This window comes from Eulemur rufifrons, chromosome 27 (genome assembly GCF_041146395.1).
Source record: "Eulemur rufifrons isolate Redbay chromosome 27, OSU_ERuf_1, whole genome shotgun sequence".
In the NCBI taxonomy this organism is placed as follows: Eukaryota; Metazoa; Chordata; class Mammalia; order Primates; family Lemuridae; genus Eulemur; species Eulemur rufifrons.
The window spans coordinates 20,774,156-20,789,662 of NC_091009.1; the positions used below are offsets into that span (position 1 = coordinate 20,774,156).

Below are 15,507 nucleotides of genomic sequence, written 5' to 3' on the forward strand. Positions count from 1 at the left end.
ATACAACATAAAATTTTATTTTGCATACTAGACTAAGGAAAAGAGTCAATAAATAATTTATAATTCCTTGTTTTACTTTTCCGTTAATCTGGATATGTGTTGACTTATCTGCAACTATCTTGTGATAAAAATATACCTAGTATAATATATTTCTTTCAACTGAAACAATTTAGTCTACCAATCTGGTAAATTATGAGATTTAAGGTAAATTTACAGTTATAATTACAGTTTGGTCTTGTCATGTTTTATGCTGTATTTATCCTTGAAGTTTTGTTTTGTTTTGTTATTCGTTTTACCATTCTTTTGCTTTATAAACTGTTCTTTTCTTGTGAAACACAGTTTCAATTCAGCTATTACTTGCATTATAGTAGTGATTCTATTCCAAGAAACCAAAACAGGGGAAAATAGCATAGTTTATAAAAATACAGTCTTAGAAGTCTACTTGTTTATTTGTATCCCACTTCTCCCAGTTATTAGCCATAATGCACTTCTCTGTGCTTCAGATTTTACTCACCTGTGAAATGGGAAAACAATTTCTGCTTACCTATGTGGTTTATGTGGAACTTAAAGAGCTTAATAAATATTAACACCATTATTAGTAGTGATTATTATTAATGGGATAGGATCACATTATACTTTATAAATTAGCAATCATTCAGTGGGGCAGAAAAATAAACCTTTTCTTGTTGTTACTTAAAAGGCCTTTCATTATGGCTGAATTGAAAGAAGGATAAAGATATGTCACTTTATTCTCTTTCGCAGTCTCTCTCCACCACAAATAGCTGTTTTCCTAATCCTATGTTCAAGGAAGTGAACTCAAAAGTAGCAGAGCAAAGTCAAATTTTTCACCTTCTCAATAATTAAATTTGTATTCGAACTGACCTGAGTGTATCTCCCTGGTATTATCATGGTAAATAAATAGCCAAAATTCTTAGAGAAAGTCCACTGTAAAAATAACTATTAAGAATTCTTTGCCTAAGAATATGACAGGAAAAATATGCAGAAGTGGTGTCAATATCAATGTGGGATTTCAAGCTTTTTCCTACCCTTTCAAATATTAATTTCATGAAAAACTTTTAATTAAATAAATCTTATAAGACATATAAATTGACTCTGTGTACATGAAAAGACAGAGGTTTCTGAGTGATAATTTTATGTGCTTCAAGGAATGGGGCAAATAATGTCTTTTTAAAATCATGCAATTTATAAGAACTATATGTACAGAAGTAAAAGCCCATCAAAATTAGTATTAGTTTAGATTTTCTGTTTCTCATATTTCATATGTTCTTCTTGCTACAAAGAATGATTTCTTTAAAATGTATTCTATTTATCTTAATGTATTTTGTCCTAAAAACAATTTCATTTCCTAAAAATTTACATTTAATTCTGCCAAAAGTATTCTAAATAGGATGAATTTTATAGCAATATTAAGTAAATTTAACTGATTTCTAAGTTTTATTTTATTTAGGATATTTTAAATCACATTGTACAGAAAAGTTTGTCTTCAACAATTTAATAACCATTTTAGAATTAGAAAAATAAAAAATTAATAATTAGGTATTGTTTTTCTGATTTCTAAATGCAGTTACAAGGAAATGGCACAAAAGTTTTGAATTATTTTGAAATTTTTAGAATCTTTAAAACCACCTTTATTCCTCAACAATGTTATCTAAACACTACAACCTATATTCCAACCACAATGCGTTTAGAGCTACTCACTTAGGTTATGGAAGTTTAAAGTCATTACTTAGGCAAATATTCCCAATTAATTTTATTATACCCCTAAGGAGAAAATATTTGTAAAATTACTCCAAATGTTACTAAACTTTACATTTATCTTTATTGACTTTTATGGAAGATTATTTTATATGAATGTATATCAATGGCCCTAAAAATAGTTTTGTACTGATTGTTAATATTATACTCTCTGCTTTAGTGACTTTTTTTCTAAATATAATTTCTAGTGGCCTTTGTACCACGGCCTAAGCAAATTTGCATGTTTGCTTTTGATCAATTCCAGTTATAATGACAGAACTGAGTGTTAGTGTTGATTGTTTAATTACTTGTTTATGGACTTCAGAGCTCCTCTCAGTCGTCTTTGCTCAAATCTGCTATTTTCATTTGAAATTATACGATAAAAACAATAGTTCAAAAAATGCAAATGTTTGATCTAATATGTATATGCTTATTTGTATAAGAAAGAGAAATGGGAATTGACATCATGTGGATACTCAGTCATATGTTTAATTTTTCCCCCTTTTTCTTCTGGAGCTTTTTTTTTTTTTTTAAAGAAAATGATAGGATTGACTTAACATAGTGACATCTTTCTGTTCTAGCACCGTGAAATCGCATGTGCATTGTTGCACTGGCTTACTTTTGGCCAAGTCCCATGGTTTTGTTTGGACTTTTTCATGGTAACAATGACAGTGTCACCATCTTTATCGCTACCATTGGTGACAATAACCATACCACCATGCTGCTTTATGAGGCAATAACTTGGTTTTCTCATTTATCCACTCAGGAACTGGATTATTACCTCATAAAACAGTGTGATTGTACAATTATCAATTAAATCCTGGCTTGTCGAGACTCTTCAAAAAAAAAAAAAAAATCCCTTTTCCTAATAGTGGTTGGCAATAATTCCCTCTGTCTGAATCCATAGAACTTTGACTTCCAAGGTGATATTTTTCACACTGATTATCTATTATCTGATTTCTTTTTCTTTTCTTTTTTTTTTTTTTTTTTTACACCTTGAAGCTGTTGCACACTGCTGAACCTCAAGAACTGTCTTATGTTGTAGAAGGACTGAAACCATATAGGATGTACAAGTTTACTATTTCTCTCTGCAATTCTATTGGTTGTGTAACCAGTGCTTCGGGAGCAGGACGAACTTTAGCAGCAGGTAAGCAAGTTTTAATGCATGTGAAAAATTTTGTTGTGTATTTAAAAACAAATGCCTGAAAGACTCAACACCATTTCTACTTGGGACTTAATATTTTTCTTTTCTGTTTTCTCCTGAGCCCTCCCTAACCCTGATTTCTACCTACCTTGACATTTTAAAACAATAACAAAAAATTAAACTTATAAGGAGCTATGGATTGGAACTGTGTCATAATAAGAAATAAATGACTCCAGGGCTTAGCCATCAACCTATGTCCTAGCAGTGTCCTGACAAATTTAGGCGGCTTCTTATGAGGACTTAGGATACCTCTTCCATAAGTCCTGACTTTTTATGTGGGGTTGGGTCTCCCCACTCTTGTCTCATGGGAACACCCCAGAATTACTGTGTTGTCCTGATGTTTGGCCTTTATTGGATAGGCAGTTGTTTACTTACTGTTTTATTTATACTTAATAAGAAGCTCTCAGGTTTATAGAATTTAAATAAAAGAATAGCTAGGAAGTATAATCTTAGGGTCAGGCATGGTGGCTCACACCTGTAATCCCAGTGCTTTGGGAGACCAAGCTGGGAGGATTACTTGAGGCCAGAAATTCAAGACTAACCTGGGCAACATAGTGAGACCCCATCTCTAAAAAGAGAAAAAAAAATTTTTTTTAATTATCCAGGCATGGTGGTATGTGCCTATAGTCCTTGCTACTCAGGAGGCAGGAGGATCGCTTGAGTCCAGGAGTTTAAGGTTAGCTATGGCGACACCACTACCTAAGAAACAGAATGAGACCGTGTCTCTACAAAAATAGGATAATCTTAGTAGGAAATAGCTCGTATAACTTTTGCTTGCCTCACTTAGAACTAACTACATTTATTCAAACCTGATTATATATATTATTAAGACCTATATAATGCAATGACTTAGCATTTAGTGTATTCTCAGATAGGTGATTTTCTTTCAGCAATACAACAAGGCCTCGTTTTCCGATGCTCTTTAAAAAAATGTCTAGATGTAAGGAAGTTAAGAGATTCCTAGATGAGTTACAGATATTGTGAAAAACGTATTTATCTTTAAAAATATTTCCTAGACATCCTCCCTAGTGTCTTCATCCTATGATTAATAGGTTCAATTCGGTAGGGTTTTTTTTTTTTTTTTCCTGGTTCTGGAAAAACTTGTTTAGCTCAAATGATCTCATCCATGTAATTTTGTTTCTTTAAATTTTTCATCAATGCAAACAACTCCGAAATTCTAAGAAATTATGATTTCTTATTTCTATGACTAAACTCTTTGTTTTTATGTATTTCCGATGTATGCATACATTCATGAAGTGCCTAGCTTGTACAGAACACTGTTCTCCTATAAAACTGTCTATTATTTTTGATGTACTATATTATTAAAGGGTTAACAAACTAAAGCAACTGAATATAGATAACAGAGAACTCTGTCTCCTTTAGAAAATAAAATGATAGAGTTTGAGACTAGAGAACAAAAATGAAAAGAGGAATGAGTCTTACAAGCTGGAGATTGCCCTGAGGTATAACGGAGGGCAGAGGGACCCCAGGCATGTGACTGAGCAGAACTGGAATCTTGTTTTCTCAGGACTGTAAAACATTTAACAGTCTTCTCGTGTGCCCATGCAGCCAATATTAATATAGTCTTCATAATATTCCCGCCAAGTGTTTGTCTAACCTATGTCTGATACCATCAGTGATAGGAATACTACTACCTCTCAGACAAATCTGTACCATCTTTAGACCCCTCTTTTGTGCAAAATTACCTATTGGGTATAATGTACACTATTCAGGTGAGGGGTTTATTAAAAGCCTAGATTTCCCTACTATGCAATTCAGCCATGTAACAAAAAACCACTTGCAAGCCCCTACATCTGTTTAAATAAAAATCAAATAAATAAAAAGTTTCTTATGTTGATTGAATATATCTCCCAGCAGCTTCTACTCAACATTCTTATTCTACATCCATGGGGGGGGGTGTCATCAGTCAAATATGTCTTGTTTATGACATCGCTTCCAACAGCTTTTCGATAACAATATGTTCACCCAAGTCTTTTCTCCCTCAGGCTGCATGTCACAGAACCTCCCATCTGCACCTCGTGTGCAATAGCGCCTGATTAGAACGGTTCCTCCAGATGAGATCTAGTCTGTCTTTTCGTAGATATAAACGAACTAAAGAAATTGAAGGGAGACATACTTGTCCCTGTAGACTAGCTGGATCCTGGAGGTGGAGAGAGATAAGCAGGAAAAATGTCTAAAAACAGAATGTCCCCCCTCTATACCTTAATGATAACACCTATGCTAATATTAATAGTATCCTCGCTGGATGCAGCCGTGAGTTCTGGTTGCATAGAAGACAGTGCACCTGAGTGTTCTGTGCGGCTCTCACTGTAGTTACTGTTGAGGAGGCTTAAGGCCACTTCTGTCTGCTAGTAGGACTGTGGAGTAAAAATAACCAAAGCCCTCTGATTCCTCTCTCTGCCCCCCCCCCCCCCCTTTTTTTTTTTGAGACAGAGTCTCACTCTGTTGCCTGGGCTAGAGTGCCATGGCGTCAGCCTAGCTCACAGCAACCTCAAACTCCTGGGCTTAAGCGATTCTCCTGTCTCAGCCTCCTGAGTAGCTGGGACTACAGGCATGAGCCACTATGCCTGGATAATTTTATCTACATATATTTTTAGTTGTCCATCTAATTTCTTTCTATTTTTAGTAGAGACGGGGGTCTCGCTCTTGCTCAGGCTGGTCTCGAACTCCTAAGCTCAAACGATCCTCCCGCCTCTGCCTCCCAGAGTGCTAGGATTACAGGTGTGAGCCACCGTGCCCGGCCTCTCTCTCTACCCTTTTTATCCTTGAAAAATAGAGCTTGGAAACTTCTCATATTCTTCAAAAGCCATGAGATGGGAAAGTTAGTTGACTTGTTAAAATAAAGAGTTTATTCATATACTTAAGGGAAAAAATTATTAGCCAGAATACCAGGGTTTGAATTTGGGCTATGCCATGTACTATTAATAGCTGTGTGACCTTGGGTATATTAGGTAACCTCTGTGTCTTAGTTTTCCAATTTATAAATAAGGATAATTTATTTTGTAGCATTAGTATGAAGATTAGAGTTAACATATGTAAGGTATTTAAAGCAGTATCGATCATAGAGTCAATTCTCAATAAATCTTATCCTGATTTTTGTCATAATATTATACAACACTTTTATCAATCACAGTGTAAATGTTATGGAATCTAATGTTACCAAAATCAAGAAGAGTTTATTTTACAATTTTGATTTTATAACATTATTATAACATATGTGCAACAAGGTAGAGTTCTAAAACTAAGGATTGCATTGTGAAAATAAACTTTAGAAAGGTTTAAAACCTGAAAGCATCATCTTATTTCTGTAAGAAGTATGTCATTCAGAGTTTTGATGTGCATTTCAAAACTTTGCTCAAAAACCATAAATTTCAAATTTGTTGTTTACAATGTAGTTAATAATATGCCATAAGCACATTGTTACCACATTTTATTTTAAATGCTCAATTCAGAAGCATCTATTGAGGGTTTACTATTTAAATCCCTATGGAGGATTCAAAGGTAATTCATACACAGTGTTTGGGTTAAGGAGTTGACATCTAACAGGTAGGATTAACAACATGGGAGCAGGTGCTAAGGGCTGTGAGAAAGGTAAAAGGAAAGCTATGGGAATTCAGAAAACAGGATAGATGACTGAGTTGGGAGATTGGGAAATTATCTCATTAAATGACATTTGAGATAAAGTATGAAGGACTGGTAAAGACTTTTGCAGGTATTGATTGAGCACATGGTAATGTGCTAGTCACTGTTTTAGAGGCTGGCATTGTTTCAGGTACTGGTGCGGTGAAAGCTGAGATTTATGAAGACTTCTCTGGCAGTAGAGTATACAATAGATTAGAAGACAGGGTGTAAATAGAGTCTGGTGTTAATATTTAGGAGGCAATGAAGGAGTAACTTAGATGAGTAGAAATGAAGATCGAAAGAAGGGAATGGAGTGGCTTCAATGAGGAGAGACTCAGAAGTTAAAAAGAGGAAAGAATTGACAAGGATAGTAAATATTGTAGACCATGGTGGTGCCATTAAATAAAATGGGAAAGATGAAGAAAGAACATAAGGGAGAAATAAACCTATGAGTTTAAGTTTGATCACTTGATAGAAACATATCCATGACGATTAGAACCAGCCAGCAGCAGAAAATGCAAATCTGAAGCTTAAAAATGATGCAGGCTTTGCGATCATCTGCATACAGATGGGAGCTAAAGCTATATATGGTAATGAATCAGTGAGATGTTCTCTTTGGACTTCTATATCTGTTTTACAAACTTTGTGATACAAATACAAATTACAAAATTGTAATACAAATGTAAAAGTCCAGAGACTATCTCAGTGAATGCTTATATTTTGGAAGAAAGGAGAAGGAACAGAGAAATGGTCAGAATTAGGAAAAGAACTGAGAGGGAGGAGTAGCAGAAAAGTCAAGAGAAGAGAGAATTTTAGAAGGGGAATGTTGTTGGTGGGTCGTATAGCATAGAGAAAGCAAGAGAAATGTGAGCTAAAACAGACATGGGGGTCCCTGGTGACCCTCCGGGGAGCGTTCTAATTAGCATGGTTGAAGCAGAAGCTGGAACATAAGGGCTTGAGCAGTGGCAGAAGACATAATGGGAAATTTCAAATGTGTGATTCTTTATTCTTTGCCAAACTGTTCCTTCTACCCAATTTCTAATTTTTTAAGAAAATTGCCTTACCTTCTGTTTCCATGTAAAACTATTTCTTTTCTGAAGGAAAAATTTTAGTGTTTTTCTGGAAAAAAAATGTTTATTTCCTAAACCCCTAATATATTTTGCCAGAACTATCTGACTCTTCATCTGCCAAGCAGAAAATAAGGTCACTTACATGACAAAAGTATGGGAAAATAATTTTTGCTTGCAGTTTGATTTATTATAAAATGCATCATTTTTAGGGGTCTTCAGACCAGTGAAAATGAACTTATTTGTTTTTATTTGAATGCATAGGAAAACCCACCAATTATAAATCCAATATCCTTGTTACCTGCTTATTTGGTAGATGAGTAAGTGTTTTTCTAAAATTTTCCCAAGATTAAACATCTAGATAGAATGCATAGAAATAAACAATGAGAAGGAGAATCCTTTTGACTGGTCAACAAGTTTGTTGTAGGAAAGAAAGAAAAGTGGACTTGAAGTTTTTTGATTCTTCCTGCTCTGTTCGTAGGGTATATATTATTCCAGTGATTTCCAATGGATTTGTGGGAAATTTAACTCTTAAGTCTCACGTAATGATACAAGCTCATTATCAGAGCTCAAAAGAGACCAGCAACCATTCAAAAATTTTGAAAAGGAGCATCACAAATTAGATATAGTAATTCGCCTTTTAGAAGCATTGAATCATGAAAAGATAACGTTGTCTCCTTAAATCTCCGTCGCAAAAATCAAAAAGGTGCTTGTAAAGATTTATCTGGCTGTTTCATTAAAAAGCTTGGGAATTATAATTGGTCTCTCTCTTGTTTTAAATATATTTTCAATTAAATATATGATTAGAATGGGTAGATTTCACGCAGAATATTGCATTGCTACTTTGTTGGTGTTGGTGCCTGTGACAAAGTTTGAGAACTGGTTTGAGACAGGTATTCTCTCAGGGACAGCTGCATCTCTCTCTCCACGGCAAAATCTTCAAGCAGTGTTATTGATGCCTTTGGAGTTGCTTCTGGGTGCACGAGAATAATGTCTTGATGGACGGGCCCCTCTTAAAATCCTTGATATACATGTTTTAAAGATCATCTTTTTAATCTAGGGAATTTGTGCATTTCTACCCTTTGCAAATTGAGTCCAGTTTAAACCTTTCTTATGGGAAATTCCTTTTGGAGTTCTGTTCCTGAAGGAACAATGTGATATTTCCTTTGCCTGTCATAAATTGACCTCCATACTGCAAGCTTAGAAGTGCCCATCTTACATTAAGAAAGTAATTAGTGGTGCATTAAGTTTTCTTTCTGAATCCAAAGTGAAATGTATAGGCTGCTTGCTGCTGGGTTGAAAACACACATTGTTTTGCATGCAGGTACATAAGTCTTTTCATTGTGAATAGGAGCCAGAGTGATTAAACAAGCTCTCTTAATATGTTAATTTATAATTTTAATTACAACAATCTTGTATATATAGTCATTAGTGAATACTAATATAAATATTTTTCTACCTTTTTATTCATAATGCATAAACCAATCATCCAGTTACTTCTCTGAGGTTGCCTGTTTTCGTTTCATAATACAATCTTTGTTCTTAGTTATGAATGCATTTTGTTCGTTCCTGTCTTGAATAATCCCTCATTAAGCTAGTCACTTTCGGCTCCATGCTAAAAAGGAAAAATTATCATGCAAATGTGGCATGCCATATTAAAAAGCACATTACCAAACACTTTTGTTGCTGTCCTTCAATTAGTTTCCCTTCTTTGAATTTAATTCCATTTGTTGTTAAACTACTGACTTGATGTATGGACTCATGAATCTGAGGCTGCTGCCAAGAAAGTGGGGAAAAAAATCAAAGCCTCTTCGAAGAGCTGCAGAGGCAAGCTGAAATGAATTTGCTTCACCTTTGACAAGAACACTTGAACAGCCCTGGAATCCTCTGATGATTCAACTTGGCTAATTATCCAATTATTTATTTCAAGCATAAAGGCACTGTTTTACAATTAGAGAAGTGTAAAGCAGTCTGAGAAATTTAGTAATGACAGATGACTTAAGTAACTTCTAAGATTAACAGTATCTGTGCAAAAACTTGTTTCACCAAGTGTTTTCAGGCAGCAATTCTTGCGTCTTCGCATCAGCGAAATCCTGAGTACAGCGAAGGTTTTTTGTTTGTTTGTTTTGCTCTTTCACCAGAAATTATTTTACACTTGTAACCAACATGTCGAATTTCCATGGCTCTTAAGCAATGTTTAAGTTATATTTCTCTTGATTAAAAGCTTTTGGTTCAAAGCAATACTTTTTAATTGCCTAATGATATAAGTCAGTTCTTAGGAAAGAACCGCACATTTAGGAGTTCATTTGCAATATAACTGAAAAATTCATTGCATGGCAGTAAAACAATTTACTGTTAATTACAAGGAGAAGAATTTGCTGTAGCATGCTCACAGATTGCCATGAATCATGCAGCACTCCTAGAGATTTATAACAGATGTGTAAGTGGGATGAATTAGCAGGGTTTAATAACAGAGACACAAATCATGCAGACTTCAAGGAGCTTTAATTGATATACTAGAATGTGACGGGCATGAATCACTCAGCCATTCAACAGCACTGTAACATATGGTCAGCTCAATATGCTGCATCTTAAATCGGTTGGTGAGTCGTTGGTTGTCCCATATGGTGGAAGCAATATATTTTTCATGATTAAAAAAAAATACATCTATTTTTTTAAAGAAATATGATTGCAAAGCATGTTTGTTATTGAACAGTCACCTGAATGCCAAACTATTTTTTTTATGATTTTTTTTTTTCTCCTGGCAGCTTCTCAAAATAAATAGGGGCTACTACTTGTAATACCAGATTGCGGGAGGCATTATGAGAACCAAATTGGTGCTTGTTGGCACACTTGATCCGCAGCAAGCCTATAGAAAAGCACAGCTGAGGATAGCTGTGATTGTCAGGGAAATCCTTCAGACTCCAGCAAAACAAACAAAATGAAAGGGTGATGTCACTTTCAGAGCAGTTCTGGAATGCCCCACTTTGCAAATAGAATAAAATTTGTTGCATGAAAGATCTTTACTTTGCAGGGTGAGAAACTGGCTCTGATAATACCATGACCCCCAATGTAACAATTGGAGGTAACATTGTATACTAACTTAATTAAATGTTCAGTCCTTCCCGAGCATTTGAAATGTAGCACTGGCTGATCATTACATAGATAGCAGAACCAATTCCATGTCATCCTTGAAGAATTATTTCTGGGTGTGAAAACAGGTATCCTGGTTGAACACCAGTAACTGGTAGTGTGCAAACATATTTTTATTGGAACTGGGATCTGGCAGCTTTCGGAAAAGCTTTTGCAGCATTAGTAAATCTGACAGACTTGAAAAAGGAATATTGCAGCCTTAGAACTGTGGCTGCCAGAATTTAATGTCAACAATTAAAATTTATTTTGATCCTTACCTAGTGTTTATTACTGTTTGTATACACAACAGACCTTACTAATACAGAGATGCACTATTAGATGGAATTACCATCTGTTCAGAGTGAAATGCTGGCATCTGTCTTAGATGCTAAAACTAAAATGATATTATTTCTAACAAAACAAAATTAACTGCTTTTTACTCACCAACTTTAATTTTGAGTGTGTGGATGTGCCCACAAAAAAGGCTTGTTTGTGAGAGGTGTAATGGCTTCTGTGGCCAGGTCTGCATTTAGATACGTGACTTTAATGGCCTTTTTGGTATGCAGAAATGGCATGTAAAAAAATCATATTTTTCATATACAATCTCAGCTTTACAATATACTATGTGTCCTATAGCAAGCCATTAAAACAACACAATCAAAATATCTAAAAGCACTAACTGAATCGGAGAGGCTCTAGTACACAAAATATTTTGACAGATGTGCCCTAAAAAAACTGCAAGGAAAGAAATTAAATAGGCAAAAATTCATCTGAACAAAGTTGCTACAGGTCCCACAGTGACACCTTTAGGAAAATATAAACTGTATCTTCTCTGTGAGACTATTTTAAATTTTCTCCCACACTGACATATATAAAAGATTTATATTCAGCACTCCCCTCCTTTTTATTTAAAGCCTAAGTATCCTATTAAAGGAGGTCTCTAGCTTTTTGAAGTTAGAGAATTTGGAGGATCAAGGACAATGATAGTTTCCACACTGATGTTAGATCAGTGATGCTACTTTCGGAAAAGCCAGCTTTCAATTCTATATATCACAAAATAATAAATTGTGTCACACCAGCATTTAATGCATGTACACAGTGCATTAACTGTAACTGTAGTACATTTATTTGTACTGGAGGAGACTTGAAAATGATTAAAAAATCAATACTTTGCTGTCAGAGAAGCAAGTGTTACGATGCATTTAAGTAGTTAATTGCATAAGCCCCATAAAAGCTTCAAGTTTGGGTAGCAAGGATGCCATAATTACAGTCCAAGCAACTGCCTTTTATTAATGGTGGACTTTAGGGAATGGTGGTTGCTGTCATCATTGCTGCTATATGTGCAGTCCGGAAATAATGGATCCTCTTCTCTCTTCATGTGTAGGATGCTAGTTCTGTGCAAATTATTGTGATCACTAGAATGATACCTGGTTAATTGTTTCCCATGTTCACTGAACTTCTCCAACAGCAGTGCTTTCTAGCCTTTCTTTATGTCATAGGACACATAGAAAAATTACAATATTTGTACGTCATGCTGGGGTAAAGAAACAGGGTGGCTGAGAGCTAAAGGGGGTAAGCTGAGGGGCTCTTTCTGGCTCCCTTGAGGGCTGAGTGGATCAGTATGTCTTGTTACCCTTTCGTGAGTTGCGAATTGAGAAGCACTGCTTTAGGCAATCAAGGAATGTTGAAACTGGAAAAGATCCTAGACATAATCAGGCCTGTCATTCTTTAACAAATGAGGTAACTGAAGAATAGAGAGACCAAATAATGGAATAGCCAAGGTTCCATAATTAGGGACTTAAAGAGCCAATCTAGAACCTAAATTTTCTCCTTTCCGGGTCAGTACTTCAATACATATCCTCCTGAAGGTGACAAGTAAACAAAGAAGTGGCAGAATATATTGTGTTCTTTTTTATCCCTAGTCAGAGCCAACAAGATAACATTGAGTCATCCTTGATAGTTTTGGGGGAGAATCCTTTCCTCTTCTGGACATTTGTGAGCAGTGATAGCAGGGCAGATGCAGCTGGGAAATCATGGCTTTATAACCTGGACTTCTAGTTTGTGTCCTAGTCTTAGTGTCCTTTTGCAAGTGTTTCGGCCCTAGCAGTGTTTGGAAAATTGTATTTACTGGCTTAGGTTTGCATCTTTGTGAAAAAGTCAAAAGCATTTTCTGTTGACCAAGGTGGCTAAGGATGTCTTATGATGTAGTCTGCTCTCCACACACCCCTGAAACATAGGAAAGCTGTTTATTCTTAGATTCCTGTCTGTGTAATAGAAAGTTGATGTTTTAAGATACTGACACAGCCATACAGTCTTCACAGACAACAAATTCTTCCTTGAAAGCAAATGAAGAGATTCAATTTTAAAGATCCATGCATCAGCGAGAGCTTTTGCTCAGTTTTCAGTTCTTATCTTAGGATGCTCAAAACTCCACAGTACATAAATTTTGCAAGTGTAAATTTATTCATTGTGATATACTATTAATTATATTACAAAGTAATAAATGCTGCATAAAGAAGAGTGTATAGTATAAAGGAATACTTACAAATACAAGAGATGGACTAGAAATTGGATTACAGTGCTATTGAAAAAATACAAGAACATTGTAATTTTATTCCAAGTGAAAACAGACTGTATGTTATTCTTTGAAATGATGGATATTAAAGATCATTTTTATACTTACAAGAGGATTTTCTAAGTAAATACAGATAGATTTTGAATGCAAATGAATTGTATCCTTTCATAATGTATAATTTGAAAGATACATTATTGGCTAGTAATAATAGTGCCTTGTATTGGTATAGAAATTTGGTTTATAAAACCTAAAACCATTATGTATATTGTTGTAGGAGCAGTTGTTGTCAAAGTATTTCACTGAAAATTTATCCTCGTATCGTAGATGGGAAAACTGAAGCAGATGGAAGTTTTAAGTGATTTTTCTTAAATCACACAGCTAGACAAAGTGAAATATAATTTCTAAAAGTATTCCAAGTCCGTTCCATTGTTATATGTTGTCTCTTAATTTACTGTTTTGTATTCAATAATTAAGAAAGCTTTACAGACCATGTTTATTTATACCTATAAAGCCTTCGCTTTAATAATCTGATAAATAATTTTTCATCACCTCAATCTCTTAGTGATTGTGTGTGTAGCACGTGCTTAACAGTTCAAGAGAATCTGTTTTTCTTCTCACCATTCTACTTGTATGTGCATGTGACTAGTCTAGTTTAATTGATTGACAACTTGACCTATTCCCCCTTCTGGTCTTAGAGGAACTCTGAAAAGATTGACTCAGTAGGGTGTTCACCCTTTCAGACTGGCTTGGTTGACTACTCCATTTGAAACTGTACAACACCCCTGCTGGAAGGTTTTTCTTAAAGCCCAAGAATAAAAAAAGATGCACTAGTTCTATTCATTCCCAGCAACTGACTTCCTAATAATAGTCTAATTGCTTGATAGAACAATTCCTCTATGAATCAAGAAGCGCTCTACTACTTGTTGGAGTTTAAACAATCATCATTAATTTTAGTGGGCTCTCAATATAACAGTTTCTTTATTGATTATCATCACTTTGCCAAATTAAAACAAAAATTTTGCACTCTCTCTTTTAGGAGTTGTCCAGAGTTGTTGGAATTCCTTTTGTTTTGTTTGACTTTGACTCTTAATTAATATTCCTGATTAAGAAGTGATTTTGGATTATGTTATCAAAGGGGAAAGGATTCAGAATTCTGTTGTAGTGCAAAACTTCATCATTATCTCCATTCAGTTGGGTGGTTGGAGTAAAGTAGAGATGTATCAAATGCCAAACAAATGGGACCTTAAGCAAGAGGCTGCTTTTAAACAGCAGTGAAATGCTTCAGTTATTAAGAAGTATAGGAGGCTTATTTTTATATCCTCTAAACATTTGGTTAAAATGGAAATCCTATTCTCAGCACACCAAATATGTGTAATTTATGATTCTCTTTATCTAGACCTGTCCTGTCCAATATGGTAGTCATGAGTCATACGTGGCTGTTGAAATTTAAAATATAATTAGTTAAAATTAAGTAAAATTTAAAACCTTTTCTCAGCCTCTCTGGCCATATTTTAAGTGATCAGTAGTCATACGTGGCTAGTGGCTAGAACATTTCCTTCCTTGGAGAAAGTTCTATTGGACTTTACTAAGCTAGAGGGTATGCATATTTTTCAAACTAAAATGTTCAGGTCTCTGTGTTCCAGAACACTAGGGGATCTTAAGTGGAATAGAGAAAACGTAACAGAAGGACTCAAAATTCCTTTCCTTGTGCTTCTAAGAAGCAAATTTTAGACACTAAAAAATGATGTAATTGGTTCTCCATAGCTTCCCTGAGCCCAGGACTGAAAACTCTTTGGCAGCTCTCCTTTCCTGGTGAAGATCAAGGCCAAGAATGGCCTGCTGCAATTTTAATACAAACATGGAACTCTGAACTCTGAAGAGAGGCTTTACTGGGAGAAGAAATTTCTGGATGGCTTAGCCTTTTATTTTGTCTTGGATTATTTTGTAGTGGGGTCATAGCTTGTAGAACAAAATCTCTGAGAACACACCATTTAGCTGATATTTGGCAAAGGATACTGAGAGAAATCAGGCATATAATTTACAGATGCATACATATATAAAAATAAAAATATCACATGGGGTGCAGTGGCAGAAGATGAACAGAGTTGGTAATTATCTTTCTAAGTTGATGA

General features: G+C 35.0%; 1 protein-coding gene across 2 annotated transcripts in view; it reads left to right on the forward strand.

The window, feature by feature from the left end:
• USH2A (usherin) overlaps positions 1–15,507 on the forward strand; it is a 611,994-nt gene that overhangs the window by 157,719 nt on the left and 438,768 nt on the right. For both annotated transcript variants that reach the window (XM_069459265.1, XM_069459264.1), the window contains one exon: positions 2,758–2,902. In XM_069459265.1, coding sequence (XP_069315366.1) covers positions 2,758–2,902 — 145 coding nt within the window. The remainder of the gene's footprint in view (positions 1–2,757; positions 2,903–15,507) is intronic.